This window comes from Triticum urartu, chromosome 5 (assembly GCF_003073215.2).
Source record: "Triticum urartu cultivar G1812 chromosome 5, Tu2.1, whole genome shotgun sequence".
In the NCBI taxonomy this organism is placed as follows: domain Eukaryota; kingdom Viridiplantae; phylum Streptophyta; class Magnoliopsida; order Poales; family Poaceae; genus Triticum; species Triticum urartu.
In genome coordinates, this window is record NC_053026.1 from 301,884,021 (window position 1) to 301,901,046 (window position 17,026).

Below are 17,026 nucleotides of genomic sequence, written 5' to 3' on the forward strand. Positions count from 1 at the left end.
GAGGGCCCTCGAGTCTGCAGCCATATCCAACCTGTAAATAACCTCCATTGCCAGGGCTACTTGAAAGCGCATATTCCCGATCCACTTATCGATCCAAAAGATAAGAATGCGATAAAGATTCACGTGAAAGAAAAAACCACAGGACTTAAAAGAGCTCAATGCGCCCTATTTGTGCCTAACTAGTCATACAATTCAAGGTTTAATTAGATAGAATTCAAGTCCAAGTGGAATGTTCTGGGTGACAGCATTTCGTTGACATTTGGGCGATGATCATGCCGTACGTACGTACGAACGTGCTGTGCCGTAAGTTGACCTATCGACTCCGTACTTACCTAGCCCTAACCCTATGCCTGTAGTCAGTTATCTAATACGTACTCCTTTGCCTAACCGACGATACAACAAGAGTACGTGGTCAACTTTGGCACTCCGATTATTTTTTGCTGATTGTTTTGTTAAATCGCTCACCAGACTAGCCACTTGGTTGGCCCTCTGGTTAATTAATCAAGGATTGTACGGTACACACATAAGCAGGACGTCAGCTGGAACCAAGCATACAGTCTTGTTAGTAAATGGTCATCACAATTTCTTTTTCATCTTAATCTTCTATAACAATGATGACACGGCAAACTGTCAAGGTACACTCTGTGTCTAGTCACCATTATTATTATTTTTTAAAGGAAGGATGATTATGATTCGGAACAGAGAGTGCGCATCCGTTGTACTCCCTCCATTTAGAAAAAACTTGTTCCTCAAATGGATGTATCTAGCACCAAGTTAGTGTTAAATACATTCATTTGATAGACAAGCTTGGACAAGCTTTTCAGGACGGAGGGAGTAGCTAGCATGTGGGCTTTCCCTGTTACATGTTCTGGCCGTCCGAAGTTGAAGATGCTCTTCTAAAACTTCGATGCGTATTTAACCTCCTTCGGAATCATATACTCACTTCCTCCCAAAACAACTTCGTACAAGTTTTAATACAAAGTTAATATAAAATTAAGTCACTTATTTTGAGATGGGGGGCGGAGGGGGGTAGTATTTAGACCTGGGCATTCGTTGGGCCGGGCCGAGCCTGACAAAGGCCGACGTACAAAGTCTAGGCCCGAGCCCGGCCTGGCCCGATCCAAAAAACGCATATTTAAGCCCGAGCCTAGCCCGAGGAGACAAAATGGAGCACTTTGGGGCCAGGCTGGGTCGGGCCTCTGTGTAAACTGCCTCATTTCCTAGGCCCGAGCCTAGCCCAACATACGCAACAGGCTCCATTTCTAGGCCTGAGCCCGGCCCAGCCCGGCCCAGGTTTTTCAGGCTGGGTCGTCGGGCCAGGCTGCCCATGCCCAAGTTTACTAGTATTCATCTCATAAAAAAGAAAAGAGAAAAAAAATTATATGGTATTCCTTGCGTTCCATAATTCTTGTTGTGGTTTTAGTCCTCGTAAAACTCGATAGTGCCTTGAGAGTCGAGGTGAACATGTCCTTCCCCAACCCCAAAGCTTCTCTACACACATGTGCGTCCGGAGTTTCTAGATCAATTAGCCATCAAAAACAACCGTCGATGCCCCCTGAAACATTCCATGCTCATGACAACAACAGATGCCCACCGCCCCTTTGCCCGTAACCTTGGCTACAACACCGTCCACATTGAGCTTCATGTAGAGGGATCCAAGGCGATGGAAGATGAGCCTAGCTGCCCCCATCAGTCTGGTTTGGCTAGGCTAAACCCTCAGCTCATCCAAATATTGTCGTATGATTAGATAGTAGATAACTGACTATGGGACCCTTCCTCGAGAATCGTTTTCCGCCTTGTCCACCAAATCGCCCACAACATAACAAGAACTTCGAGGAAAGTATCATGGGGAGTGTGCTACTTGGTTACTTGTTCACCTTTGGTGTGGAACAATAACAATCACAAACGGTCAAATTACACCCGCGCCGGCTAAATAAACAGGGTCGTCTGCATCTCTTTCAGAAAAATGAGAAAACATCAATAAAACTAGTCCTTACAGACTATATAAAGAAAAAGGAACAAGTATATATAAATGATAATATAAGCAAGGATGAATTGCGTTCTATTTTTTCCGAAGACGAATAGGTTTTCAAGATAATACTGTCTCCGTCTGAAAATATAATTTTTAGAATAAATATTTCCGGACGGAGAATAATAAGCTAGCGCCGCATCACCTGCATTGACTTTTGCACGATCCAAACCGTGCGAGCGATCAAGTTGACTTATCAACCCCCTGCGATAATACCGCTACCCAATGCGCATAAACAATATACGTACTGGTATGTGCAGAGTACCGTACTTATGCAGGACGGTAGCTAGATCCCACAGAGGACCAGACGATAATATATCCTACTCCGAGATTCGGTTATTGTTAATCCTATAATCATCGATCGATGTGGTCAAATCAGAGCTCCGGGAGGAGAAGAAGTCTTCTCGTCCTTGCACCATTCTCCTCTTCTTTCTTGGGGAGGTCGCATTTGGCCTGGGTGGCCAGTACCGTGAGCTCTTCTAGAAAAATAAAGTAGAGGGAGAAAGTGACGGGCAAACCCGGAATGCTAGCTAGGTGGGCTTGGTTCGGTTTAAGGCCAACTCCACCACGTGACCCAAATTTACCTCAAATCGTCTGTTTGTGTCTATTTGGGATAAAATGGATAAAACGAATGACCTAACGTATGGGAGCATACGAATGTTTCGTCCGGTCTGTGTCCGCTTTTGCCTCATTTTCAGACCAAACTTGCTCTCGGTTTGGGGCCAAAGCGGACAGAAAGCGGACGTCTCCGCGTCCTCGTCGTCCGTCTGTGTTCGCCCTCGACCCCACCTGTCAGTCTCTCTTTTTCTTCTTTTCTGTACCTGCCCACCGCGCGCACCACGCCACTCCAGTACAGCAGCAGCACCGGGCCCCCTCCAGTTCACACCCATGGCGCCTCCGCCTTTGCTCTCCCTCTCCACGCTCCTTCCCCTGCTCTCCGTCGCCTCCCATGCCTCTGCCAAGCCCGTCGGAAATGCTCAAAGAACGCCACCGCGACCAAGCTGCTTGCGTACCGGCTGGAGCGGGACGAGAAGAGGGCAGCGCCGCTCTTTGCGGCCACCGGCGCGGCCAACGGCACGCGTCGCGCCGGGGGAGGGGTCGTGACGCCGGTGGTGTCCGGCCTGGCCCAGGGGAGCGGGGAGTACTTCACCAAGATCCCGGGCACGCGCACCTCGTACACCCACTGCCCGACGCGCTCAAGGCGCTGGCCCGGCTCGACGGCCTCGCCTTCTGCTACTTCTGGCTGCGCTTCTCCGGGCGCCGGAGCGACAGGCGCCACCGCGAGGGGGAGAAGGTCGCGCCTCTCCGGGCGTCAGGCTGCTCTTCATGCCCCTACGGAACGGCCAACTCCACCGCGGGCAGCCATGGCGCGGGCGCGCGGGCGCGGCGACGGGCGGCGTGCGTGGGCGCGGCGGCACGGGTGGCCTGGCGCGGGCGCGGGGCACGGCGGCACAGGCGGCCTGGCCCGGGCGCGGGGCACGGCGGCACAGGCGGCCTGGCTCGGGCACGGGGCGCGGGGCGCGGCGGCACGGGCGGCGGCGAGCTTGGGCAGACGAGGCGGCCGCGGCGGCAAGTTCGCTATGCCTGCTACGTGTTCGAAGAAATGACGAGGACGGACAGCTGGTGAAATGGGGTAAAAATGGGGTAGCAGCGCTGCGTGCAGCGAATTTGTCCGGCCTCTGTCCGGCGTTTTTTCTCCCTATTTGATGTTTTTTTAATGTTTTTGCATTTTGATGGTGTGTCACACCATAGGAATTGACATTTTTACGCCAAGCCACACCTGGAATTGACCGATTTTTGCAGTGGGTGACTTAGGGCATCTCCAACACCGATCTTTAAACCTTCCGCAACCGTTCGGATCGCGTGGTCCGAACGTGTGTTGTCATTCAATACGGTCCTGCATCGGTCCACAGGCCGGTCTAGATGTGCTTTTTCACGCACACTAGAGACAAAGTGAAAGGGATTTTGCGGGCATCCGGACCGCTGCCACGTCCACGTCTGGCAACCATGGCTCACCCAAAATCCTTCTCCCATGCATGCATGCGTTCCCGCCCATAACCAGCTGCTCGCATTCATGTCGTTGTAGACCGGCTACTCCGGATTGACGCCGGCCCAAAGCGGACGGGACATCTCACTTCCGGCATTGAAGCGGCGCATCGGTCGGGAGAACGTCGCCCGCTACATGTCCGGCTGAACACGCCTCCTCGCCGCATTCAAACGGGTGCAGAATGCCTTCCTTCATTAAACCCGCTCATGAGCCGAGAAACCTACTCCGGCCACACGTCTGTACGCTAGCCGACCGACATTAAACACAACACCGGTTGGCTCCGAGTGTCCGCCCACTATTTAACGATGCCAGGCGCCGGGCAAAAAATTGCACCACACCTCCACTCCCCATCCGCTCCTTGCACCATTTTCTCTACACTTTTCATGGCATCCGATGTGCAGGAAGATGAGTTTCTCCGTTATAAAAGCCGGTTGGGTGACCCGCCGGCCCACCGGATACGAGTGAGGAAACTCTCAGCTCCACCTCTATTGTTGCTCCAGGCCGTTGCAGGCTAGCTCGTGGAGGCGGCCACTCCAAGCCGGCGCGTGGTTCAGCAACTCGTCACTTCAAGCCAGCTCACGGGAGAGCACGGCGGCACGAGTATGGTGGCTGCAATGGACGAGGTCGTGTCGTACCGCTCTTTGCGTGCCTGCGAGCCTGCGACCGTGCCCTACTGACGGAGAAAGAAGCCGGCTTCGCGGAGATCGATGAGGCGGCGGCTAGCACGTCCGCGTTTGCCACCATCATCGAGGAGAAGTAGAACATGAGAGGCCGCCGTCACTTGGGTCCCACGAAGGCCACCACCGCGGCGTGCGGCGTGCATAGTCGGTGGCTTGCCTACTTGCAGGCCACCATCGTTCCCCCGCCCAAAAACCAACCCTCATCCGTGCTCCACGGAAGCGGAGGACACCCTTACCCTCCGGCTTAAGCATATTGCTCCAGTGCCACTCCGATGAGCGGTGCTGCCGGACATGGGAAAGCATAGGCTACTCTTGCCCTTTTCGCTCAAGCATATACTTCCGGGGCTCACGGCAGTTTGATGAATGGGTTGCCCTACATGGGAAAGTCAAAGAAGATCCGTTGCATCCGGCATCTGGTTTGTATGAAGTTCGTTCGATTTGTTTTAAACAGTGTCTGAAATGTATGCAAGTAGCGTTGGATAGCCAACTCCCACATCCACGTCCATAGGACTGTCCCCTATACGCGAAGAATGCACGAGCAAATTTGCAGGTCAGCGTTGGAGATGCCCTTAGGGCCACTGGCATGTTGGGCCCACATGTCTAGTGACCCAAAGTTATCTTACGTTTAAAGTCAGCCAATCTGAGCCCCTTCGTGTCAAATGTGTGCTTAAAAAGCTGAGCGAGATTGCCCGTGAATGAGGCCACCACGTCATTACATTATCACCATCAATTGCCTGTTTTTTCAAGGGCCAGCTCTGAAGAAGGAAACGGTGGAGAGGAAAACCACAAGTCAACAAATCATCAGTTCAAAAAGAAAAGAAAAATCAACAAATCATAATCGCCATCACAAATCATTATCTCCATAACATAAATGTTGCTATGTTGTGTCTGAAGAAATACATTACGACTCAGTCTGCACAATCGCACGACAAACGAATAGGAGGAGCATCACAACGACGACCACGACTCAACGCTGCACTTTGCCAGCACCATCAGTTTCTGAACGGCAAGCCGCCCGTCCCAACTCCATCCATGGAGCACACCATCTTTCACCCTAGAGAGCCATTACTCCAATGGCTGAACTGCTGCCGTGCAATGCACGATCAATCCCTGACTGGAGACGCGCTGCTCCGGTATTCCGGAGCATATACACACTGCAGAGAGAGTTAGGTGAAACACAAGTCAACATAGGCTGGTTGATATGTTATACACATAATCGAGAATACACAAGCGCCAACATAGCAACATTTCAGGTTAAATACATCAGGACCAAAGTTGCTCCTTGCAACGGCGAAGTACCAAATAGTTGCAGAACTAACACGCTATCAAATGTGCTGGAATCTCGAGACGTGCAATTTTACCAGTTCCAATATGAACTAATGAACTAGTGCAATCAAGATCATCAATTAGTCACCCCCTAGACTCTGGAGGTCTCAGAGCAGAATGGGTCAACTACTGTAACAGAAGTAGGTCGTAACAAAACTACAAAAGAGTAAGCGATAACCCTCAGGAGCACAGACATTGAAGCAAGTTTTACAAGAGTCCCAATTCAGGCTATACCTTGCTGAGACCGAAAGAAGCTTCGGTCTTTTATTGCAGTTGCAGTCCCGCTGTCTTGCACCTCATCACCAGGTTCCGCCTTTCCTACAGAATCACATGGACAAATGACAAGACGATCAATAACAGAGCGCACACATTCAGTGGCAACTACTCGAGTGCCAAATCCTCTCACTTCCCCTTTACCAAGGCTTAAACTTTTTGACGCAACAGAGGATTGATCTTCCAGAGAGAAGGCATTCCAACAACATCCTATATGAAAGATCATGCACTTGTGGCAGTTTTTAAGACCTCAAACAACAAAAGACCACCACCTTAGTGAGGCTAAATTCCCATTGTTCTGCTCGGAAAACCTCGCCTGCGCCTCTAGTACTGACTCCCACCAGCAAGTAAGAACAGTAGCGCCTTTTCCAAACCTGTGCCCGCGGTCCCATAATTGTCTCTTAACCTCCGCCATTTTGTTCTCACCTCATGTTCTCATTCCTTTGGATACTTGGGCTTGAGGCCTAAACTAGCTCTGGACCCAGAAAAAAATTTGCTAGCCTGTCGACCAAATGTTTAGGTGCGGATGCAGAGAGGCCAAGGATTTCTTACCTTCGGTTTTCTCAGAACATTGAACGTGCCTTTATACAGGCCAAACCCTGGGGTAGGGCGGACGCCCTGGGCCCCAGATATGCCGTATGTAGTCTGTACTAACTGGGCCTGGCCAGCATACAACGCAGCTAAGTAGCAGCACAGGCGCCAGGCCGGAGACAGGCCAGGTGGCGTGACACCATGGACAGATAACCACGCTTACGCAGTGTGAGTATGCCCCTTGCGACGCTTCACTTCGTCGCTCAATCTTGGACTAAAGCTCGGTGTAGTAGATAGCAGGTTCCCATGTTGACTCGAGCAATCAATTAGTACAACACATGGTTCAGCTATTTAATTTTCTAATGGTTTATAATTGGCTTTCTGTGTGTATGAGCACCACATGGCACGTGAAGGCAAAACCATGATAATACACATCCTCTCTTTGGGGGTGAATTTGCCAGCTAAATACGAAAACTACGCATGGCACACTGATAGCATTTTAGCTTTCTTCATTTTACTTTTCGGTTTCGTGTAAAGGCTTTTTCAGATCTGTATTCTCATTATTATTTTCCGCCACAAGTAAAAAATATCTTTTCTGAAAGCCTTATCTGATTTCATTTTCACAGAAAATTTATCTTTTTTCTCAGTATATTTAGTGAGATTCGCTCTCTTCTTTCTGAAGATATAAAACAATTATACCGTGATGGGTGATCAATACATTTAAAATGTGGCAGCGAGCTTCTCTTCCTCCTTTAGGCCAACTAAATCTCAAATATACATACGGCTCACCGACACGGTGTGTTTAGATTTTTTTTTTCCACAAGAAAAACTGATTTGTTTTTCTTTTGCATATCAAGGGCCCCAGTTTCTAGTTTTGCCCTGGGCCCTCCAAATCTCAGGACTGGCCCTGGCTTTATAAACCCTTTCTCCAGCTCAGTATGTTTCGCCTTTTCTTGCCTTGAACAAGAGCAGCTCTAGGCCCAAATTCCAATTGGCACTGCAAGCCATTTTACTGGGACTTTATAGTTCATATTTTAGCTCATGGAATCAAGCATCTTGGTGAAGGCAGATTAGTTGCATAGAGAAGATTGAAGGAGATAGACTGAGGGAGTGATTGCGAGACTTTTTTGGATTTGGGACTGAACATGTAGCTATTTGGTCAGCTTATCTATATACTTCCATGAGTGCAGCTGTGGCATACGATTACATGAAAAATACTCTTGAAAGCTGTTTCATGAATGCTGACAACCAATTGAGAATAAACAATGCACTCTTGAAAGGAAAGGAAACTTCACATCCCATGCATAATCTACACTAGTGAACCTGTTGTGATGAATGAGAATCAAATATTGACCAGAATGACTAGTTCTCTACATACTACTCTGCATAGACATGAATAACTACCACCCTTGCAAAGGAAATGTTTCTTGCCAAACTATGCAACTATTTTTGCATGAATAATAGTGACCGTTGCTCCGAGCTGATCATTTTCGATTAAAATTTTGCAAGATGTAGCTCCAAACCAACACACTGAATTACTGACTAAATTGCAAGAACCCCTCAAAGCACACAATTCAACCACTAGATGGTTTGCGCAATAGCTCGTAAATGCATGCTGCATGTAATCACTCTAAGAACAGCATGATAGGCAGGATGAGAAGACAACCTGGTCGAGCACGCGGTGATTGCTCTTCTCCACCTCCCTGGCGAGCTTCTCCATCCTCCGGAGCATCCCGGCATACATGCTATCCATCTCCGCCGCCTGCCCGGCTGCAGCGCACACGAGCCCTTGCAGCCTCCCCAGCCCAAACCCATCCACCATCGCATCCACCGCCTTCTGCTCTCCAATGCTGTAAGCATCGTCTGCTTGGGGCGCCGCCGCTGGCGGCTTAGTCTGCAGCAACGGGAAGGGCGACTCCGGGGCGAAGGAGTGGTACTGGTCCCGGAAGCCGGGGCCGACGTTGACGACGGTGAGCGAGGTCGGGACAAGGCGGGATCCGACGAGGAGGAAAGCGCGGTAGTCGAAGGAGTGGGTGGAGAGATCGTCGGAAGCGGAGGGGGAGACGAGGATGAAGAGGAGCGGGTGGGCGATGGGCGATAGGGTTTTGGACAGGGAGCACGCGAGGGCCAGCTCGCGCATGGAGGGGCGGAGAGGGGCGCGGCGGCGGGACGAAAAGAAGCCGAGGGGGGAAGGGGAGGAGGGCGGTGGCGGGTTGGGGCGGCCGAGGGGATCTGAGAGGGAGCATGGGTTGGAGAGGGAGGAGTGGCCGGAGATGGAGATGAAAAGGCACGGGGCGGCGGGGGTTTGGTCGTCGTAGTCGGAGAGGGTGGGGGCCGGCGGAGGGGGGCGGTGGGCGCGGCCGAAGAGGAGGCCGTCGCAGTCACCCACGGCGGCCCCGCAGCGGTGGAGGAGCGCCGCGAGGGCCGCGCCGGAGATGGAGAGCTTGACCTCCTCGCCGACGGCCATCGGTGGGTGTGGTGGGATGGGATCGATGGGGACGTGTAAAGGTCAGCACGTCCTCTTTCAATTACTAGCTCAACAACCGCTTTCAGGTTCAGCACACCATATTTGCCCTACTTCTACAGTTCTGCTACAATTTTACGTTTTATAAAGTACTCCTGCATAAAATATGGCAAACAAAAAGATCTTGAAGCCATCTTCAAGAAAATTTTGGAAAAACCAAGGATCATGTCAGGGTTTCAAGCCAGGCCTGAATCTAAACGCTGGTGTTCTCTTGCTGTGTCTGGTGCCCTGAAGTTGCTTCAGTAAACAACAGGAAGGCAAACGACAGCGAAAAACGATCATAAAAGCAAAAGCATACGGCAACAGATCAAATGTTCGTCCATATAGTTCGTGTCCCTTTTCGCATTTCAGTTCAGTTTCAAATCAGATGCTTGCTGCACTGTCAATTAAGATCCAAAAAACAAGAAACGAGAAATTGGACAGTCGTCGACGGTTTTCTCGGTTCAGGAGGCAAGGGCTTCTGAATTTAGACAAGGACAAAGAGAGGACCCTCCAGGGTCTTAACAGTTTGCTTTGCCGTTCACTCATCATCAGCAGCAGCTTAGATAGATACTTAGATAGTAGGTATAGGTTCGGAGTGTCAAGTAGATCGGGGAAAGGCGGTCGGTCAGAGTCTCAGAGAACAATGGCAGAGCAGTAGCATCTGCTGCCGATTGACTTCATCCCTGTATTCACCCAACCACAGCCTTCCTTGTAGCGCTCCACCTGCCAATCCATCCAACACAAGAGGTTTCAACAGTTGATCAGCGCAATTTTTCTGAGAAACTACACATCAAACAGCGAGAAAATCAAGTGATAAAACTGCTGAAACTGAAATCTAGGCAGTAATGTAGGTTGGATGTTAGCCGCCGTATGGTGCTCGGCAGAAAATTGCAAGAAAATTGCATCTGGGTGTAGCTACCTACCACATCCAAGATTGTATCTGCTTCACCTTTGACCCCACCCAGAGTGAATATCGAGCCACCGAGCACAGCTGAAGAGTGGTACCCTCTGGTGTAGTTCATTGGTTCCACCGTCATCCATGACGGCATTCTTGGCTCATAGAACTCAACAGTGGACGACATTGCTCCAGCATCAGCATCATAACCACCCATTACATATCTGAAAGAAAAACACGGCATTGCTAAGCACCTTGACGGGCATCTATGCTGTTTTCAGTTGTAGCAAGAGTCAGTAAAACAAAATTTTAGATTACATGGGCCGACATCGTGCAAAATTTACGCTGATCCCCGTGATTTACCACAAAGAGCTATACCAGAGACTTAATTAGATGCCCACATTCTACAATTTTTAGTGGACCGTCCTGATCTGTAAAAAGAGATGCACATACTTACATCTTCTCATCAAGCACTGCCACCGTATGACAACCTCTTACTGTACTCATTGCTGGGAGCATTTTCCAGTTAGGCTCCCTAGGATCAAGCCTCTCAGCAGAGCTGGTAACAAACATTGTAGCATTAGCAAAATGGAAATTGTACATTCTCACTTTGAAGAAATAATAAGTTCATTGCCATGTAAGCCATAAAGAAAATAGGCTAATGAATACCGTGCAATTTACTCAGTTGATTACAGATTTACATACTGCTTCGATATAAGGAGGGTGTTTCTCTGTTGCTCGAAAAGGGGGTCGACAGAGTAATATGCACTAAGCCATGAGTTATGATATGTGCTCTAAGACTTTTGCAGGTTGTATTGCTCCACTAAACTGCTTACTTTTGCTGGGTTGATAGTGCCTAAATCAGTTTGTAACTGAAACTTGCCAAAATAAGTACAAGTGGTGAAAGGATATCACCTCAGATATCGAACCCCATTGAAACCGCCAACTGCATAAATCACACCATTAAGTTCCGCACCAGCTAGAGAAAAGCGCTGAAAACCAAGCAGCACAGATTGTTCAGACAAAAGCAATCATCACATCATAGAGGTTTATAGGCTGGAATATATCATTATATGGACATGAGTAAGAAACCATAAATAGCAAATAGAGAAACAGGAACAATTATACAGAGTACTACAGAAGTACGCACTTTTGCATCAGGACAATCATTATCTTTCCATAAAATGGTCCTCCTTGATGCCAGCTTTAGATGCATTTTTTTACAAAGTAAAAGATACTAACGAGTTTCGCTAGTCAACAGAAAGTAAATTTTACAAATTTAATGCAAATAAGCAGTGGAGACCAACACCTAGAAGTTATGTATGTTCATAATCCATAAACACATTTTGTTCATTTGTTCACATGAATAAGAGACTGTCTCCCTGCTTAAGTAGGGCAAACTTCTAAATTCCATACATCTGTAATGAATTAGTGGAGCCCCTGTTTCTTTCCTTACAGAAGACTTAACCCTGACCCCATCCAGTTAAAGCCAAAACCAGCATGGTATTTCTGGTGATCCTCGTGGGACAAGTAACCATCGAGTATGTCAAAGACATTGTTGTGGATATTAGGCAGTGGTGTGGAGGTTATGGTGGTGAAATCTACAACTTTGGGATAAAATGGAACAATGTTAGGCCAACTTATGGAGTTATGGTAATTCAAGCAAGAGCAACCCGCTGAAAACCAACTTATGCTAATCCTCCTTTTTAACATGCGCACTGAAACAAGGTGTGGTTTCCCCAGGAGATGTCCGACTAGAAGTAGGAAAAATACCCAGCAACAACAGAGGAGACCATCACATATACTCCCTCCGTTCCATATTACTCGTCGCTAATTTAGTACAACTTTGTACTAAATCAGCGACAAGTAATATGGAACGGAGGGAGTAGATCAAAGAGTTACTTTTTCCATATCCTATGGACCATTCTCCGACATGGAGGCTCTTATCTGTAACTGCTTAGGATTTCGTAGTTCTCATGCTTGCATCGAGAATGAAGAGATAAAAGTTGGTACTATCTCGTCTTCGTATTGAAAATGGAGCAACTAATTTATCAGTAGGCTACTCATACTCGTTCATAACTAGTTTTTCTGTAAACCCCACAGTTTTTCCTCTTTACGGTGTAGTACTCGTTCATAACTAGTAATTTTCCTGATCTGCAGCGTATACAACAATTACTAGACTCGATTAAATCATTCTGCAATGAAGGTAAGTTGAATCAAGGATGACATGTTGAAAACATATGTACCTTTTCTAGCATAGGGTGACTCTTTGTCCACTTTCCCTGAGCAGGATCAAACACCTCCATGTCAGAGAAACAGCAAATGCCATCTCCACCGCCAAATGCATAAATTTTCCCATGCAAACCAACTCCAGCGAGGCTCCCCTTTCCATGAGTCAGTGCTGGGCATGGGATCCAATCATCACGTCTTCGGTCATAACAGTCAACTTCAGGAGAAAGGATGCATGCATATATTAGGACCTAAAATTTGCAATCAGGGAGGCCATCAAAGACTAAACACAGAAACCAATGAGTACCTGTATCAAACCAGCAAGCGCCATCACCACCACCAAGAACAAATATTTTGCCATCTAACGCGACAGCAGAGGTATAGGACTTCCCAGCAGTCATTGGTTTCAGAGGTGTTAGTATGTCCAAGGAGGGTGAGAAGGAGTCTAATGATGACAAAAATGAGATGCCATCGAAACCACCAATGAGATAAATGACATCTTCTGAACCCAAACATTCTTCAACAAACTGATTTAGTGAATCATCTAGAGATAAAGGATCTATTTTCGAATTCAAATTCTTAACTGTGTTCTTTAGCTCAACAACTCTTTTCAGCAACCTGTCATTCACTCCTTGTAGGCATTTGACTTCTTTGTTGGAAATAATCTGCATTTGAACATATCAGAATATTAGGAACAGAACACTAAAGAAGCTGAATTTTGCAGGATTCCAAACATTTACATACAAAATGTATAATCCTATACACTAGAGAATACATAAAAGTAAACTTAGTTTGAAAATACAACCATCCTGTAGGTCACCATGAATTAACGCTATGATTAACTTATTGATTCATAAACTTTAAGATCCAAAAAAAAAACAGTATAACAGATATAAGGCATTTGAAGATATTACAGCATTTAGAGATACCTGCTTCTTCTCCATAGTCTCTATACGTTCGGACAGTCCTTTAACCACATCTATCAACTGAAAAACAAAATAACTGTGAGAAAGTTGGAATACATAGACATGAAGCTGTTTGCAGGAGTACTCATATTAGACAGACAAGAAATAAGGACGGTAGTAAACCTGTAGCTATGTTATAACTAACCTTAGCTTCTGAATAGGATTCATAGTCCAATCCTTGGAGTAGCAAACTGGAATGCTCCCAGGCAAGCTGATCGACTTCGGTATCTAAGTTCTCCGGCAAACCACAGTGCCCCTCAAGAAATGTACCTTTAACTTCTTGCATGTCCTTACAACCATATGCATCAATGCCTTCTGTTCCAGCTCCATTGACATAAAATTCAGAACTAAGTTGCTGGACTGATAGAGCCTTAAGCTTCTCTAATACCAACGTGAAGCTAAGCTCATTTTCCTGCTGGGCAGATTGTTGCTGCTGTTGCACTTCAACTCCCTTACTGAACAGTGCATGATCCTCCCACTCTGGTGGTGTCTCTTTGCAGTCGAGATCATCGAAACCATTGGAAGATTCTTTGCTTGAGCTGGCATGCCCATTGTCCACATCTGCCATTCCAACTCCCTCAACCTCAAACTTGTTCTGCTTTACCATGTCTGCATATGACACTAAACCCTTTTCTGGTAAAACCTTTTCTGGTTTGAGCTCGTTGTTCCGCTCATTGTTCCACTCATTGTTCCACTCATTGTTCCGCTCATTGTTCCACTCATTGTTCCGCCCATCATCCACATCTCTTAGTCCAACTCCTTCAACCTCAAACTTGCTTTGCTTTACCGCATCTGCATATGACACTAAAACCTTTTCTGCTTTGAGCTCATTGTTACCCTCAAATTTTTGTACCCACACAGGAGGTGGTGTTGGTTCACTCACATGCTGAGCTCCTGGTTGTGAAACAGGAGGCGTCCAGAACTTGATGGGGGAAGGCGAAGGAGTAAACATAGCCATCAAAGCACGTGTTTGTGCATGATCCAATTCAAATCTGAAGAAGTGAGGCTTCTGGCCATAGACAGTGGGCGTCTTCTGGTAATAATTGCCTATAATAGCATTCCTGAATTTACTCTCCTCTAGTGGAACACACCACATTCTTATCCGCATTGCAACCTAGATAATTGGAAGAGTACAGTGCTCCCTTTGAGTCATTTTATAGAGGTTGAGCAAGGTGGCATATACAAGAATAAAGGATGATACCTGAGCAGGATAGCTTGTCTTTTCGTAGCCATTATTTGTCCATGCATTTGATTCAGGACAGAATTTGCCATTGCTTGCAGCTTCATAAACGCCATGCAATCTGCGATCATCATAATTGAACAGGAATAGAGGTAGCCCTTCCTTGATGTTGTGTACATATGAGAGATGTGCTTTTGGCAAGCCTGACATGTAAGTTACATAAGTTAGTGCATGATTCAACAAACTGATTTCAAAAATCTGAATTATATTCTTTAAAAAGCATGAAAGAAGAATTTTTAGCACAAGGTATCGTAGATGCATCAAATGGAGAGGGCATACGCTCTAAAAAACACAGACATGTCACTTCTTTGTATGAAAGAAAAAGAAAGGGCCTATAACAGCAAGACTATGATTAAGAAATATAGCGTACCAAAAAGTTGGCGCGAGTGGCACTCAGCAATAGTATTGTTTGTGCAGCCGAAAATTACAGCTCCAAGATCCTGCACTGGAAGATTTCTTGCAGGAACAAAGAGGTTTGTTGGCCTGCCACTCACAACCTGGCTCCATGAAGATTTCTTCTTGACCATTGCATTAAGCTGAGAACGGGCGGAAATGATTAAACAAAGTGCAGCGCAAATTGAAGTTGTTCAGTCATAAACATTTTGTAAAGATGAAAGCACGATGCGCAAATCAACTAACACCATCTCAATATCTCATCATTTTACTATATACTTAATTAGTTGTGTGAAGGTTCAGTGAACATCGTCTACGCATTGATATGAAGCAAGTTGTTTAGGCATGAGTATTAGTGAATCATATGAAATCAAAGTGAATCACCTACCTGCATGCAAAAAAAATCAACCGGAACGCCATATAAAGAGCCTATTTGGCACCATTTTTAGTAAGAAGAGAAGTATTGGCACATGAGAAACTAGTACAGGTACATTGTACGTTGAGGACACGCAATGATTCGAAGAAAATGCATGCACTTTCAATAATACCTTCCCCTTTGAAGCCCCAAACTTACAAAAAGCATGTGTGTATAGAGCAATAAAGGGAACTGAAGGACCAAACATGTAGGCAATTCAACATCTGAGTACACTAGACATAATTACTGGAAGCCCCAGTTAGTCGTATATCACCTCATAGTAAAACTAAAACTCAGTTACACCTGAGACTGCATTGCAGGCACAATTAATGATGGAACCAAACAAGTTAGTACAAGTACTAGTAGCAGCAGAAGAAGCTAGCAACAGGGCAAGCACAGTGATAACACAAGGGATGACTTTTGCAGTTGGCACCCTGCGGTACTTGGTAATCGGATACAACAGAGCATTCACAGTAGGAAAAAAAGCGAAAATCTAGGGGATCACTCGCGTGATGGAAATGTGAGCACGCGCCCTAATTCCCCCGCTTGCATCCTGCATTGCGCAATCCCGTTGGGTTGCATGGGAAATCCGAAGAGTCGCGCCACCCATCCCCCACCGCCACCAAGCAGAGGCAGAAGCAGCAGCAAGAGCAGGCAAGGCCGGGCGTTGGGTGCGGAGAAGAAGCACGATCGGGCGCGGTTGGGTGGAGAGGGGCGCCTCATCGGCACGGTGCGACGTTGCTTTGAGCCGAGAACAAGCGCTAGGTCGTTGAATTAAATTACAGCGTGGGCGAGCAAGGAGACGGAAAGAGAGAGAGCGCGAGGAAGGAGGAGGCGGCGATTTTACTGAGGAATCGCCGGGAGACGGCGGAGGGAGCTCCCGTCCGGCGGTGATCGGCGACGAGGAGGGTTGGTTGTCTGGGGTTTCTTGGGGAGGAGGAGGGGATTGTGTGAGCGGAGGGCAAGGGAAGGTTTATTGAGGGGACGGGAGGCGAAATGAAGAGGGTGTGCTGTGCTGTGCTGTTGCAGTGCAAAAGAAAGAAATGGTGGTGGGTAGGAAAAGTGGATTCCTTTTTACTCCCCTCCCTCCCTTCGTCCTCGCCGAGTCTCTCCCCCCCTCTCTCTCTCTCTCTCTCTCTCTCTCTCTCTCTCTCTCTGCTATATTTCTTTTTTCCTCTACTAGTGTAGTCTGATTTATTACGCGGCGAAGGAAATGCCGAAAGGAGGAAAGAGGCAAGGCGGCTGTGGGCAGGCAGCAGCTCCACACGCAAACGCAGCTCCCGTTCCGGGCAAAAGCCACGTCCAACGGACGGAAACACAGGGAGATGGTCAAGGGCGTCCATGGACCAGGTCCGTGTGCGCCGCAGACTGACGAACGCACGCCCTGACACGCATACGCACAGCCGCACAGAGGGAGGAGGAGGAGGAGGAGATGCCCTTACCGTCAGTCCTCCGTATAGGAGCTGCAGCCTGCCTGGTAGCCAGGCCAAAGCATCT

General features: G+C 47.6%; 2 protein-coding genes across 2 annotated transcripts; both read right to left on the reverse strand.

Annotated features, from left to right (window-relative positions):
- Positions 1–5,591: 5,591 nt before the first annotated feature.
- Positions 5,592–9,430, reverse strand: LOC125508704. Its single transcript, XM_048673481.1, has 3 exons — positions 8,553–9,430; positions 6,317–6,400; positions 5,592–5,910 (listed from the first exon to the last, which is right to left on the reverse strand). The coding sequence occupies exons 1-2, from the start codon at positions 9,351–9,353 to the stop codon at positions 6,347–6,349; spliced, it is 855 nt and encodes a 284-aa protein (XP_048529438.1). The 5' UTR covers positions 9,354–9,430; the 3' UTR covers positions 5,592–5,910; positions 6,317–6,346.
- Positions 9,431–9,705: 275 nt separating this feature from the next.
- LOC125508703 (kelch-like protein 2) lies at positions 9,706–16,602 on the reverse strand. The gene is made up of 11 exons (XM_048673480.1): positions 16,377–16,602; positions 15,092–15,257; positions 14,683–14,864; positions 13,627–14,595; positions 13,446–13,502; positions 12,824–13,181; positions 12,534–12,733; positions 11,203–11,279; positions 10,745–10,846; positions 10,316–10,511; positions 9,706–10,115 (listed from the first exon to the last, which is right to left on the reverse strand). The coding sequence occupies exons 2-11, from the start codon at positions 15,246–15,248 to the stop codon at positions 10,026–10,028; spliced, it is 2,388 nt and encodes a 795-aa protein (XP_048529437.1). The 5' UTR covers positions 15,249–15,257; positions 16,377–16,602; the 3' UTR covers positions 9,706–10,025.
- Positions 16,603–17,026: the final 424 nt, after the last annotated feature.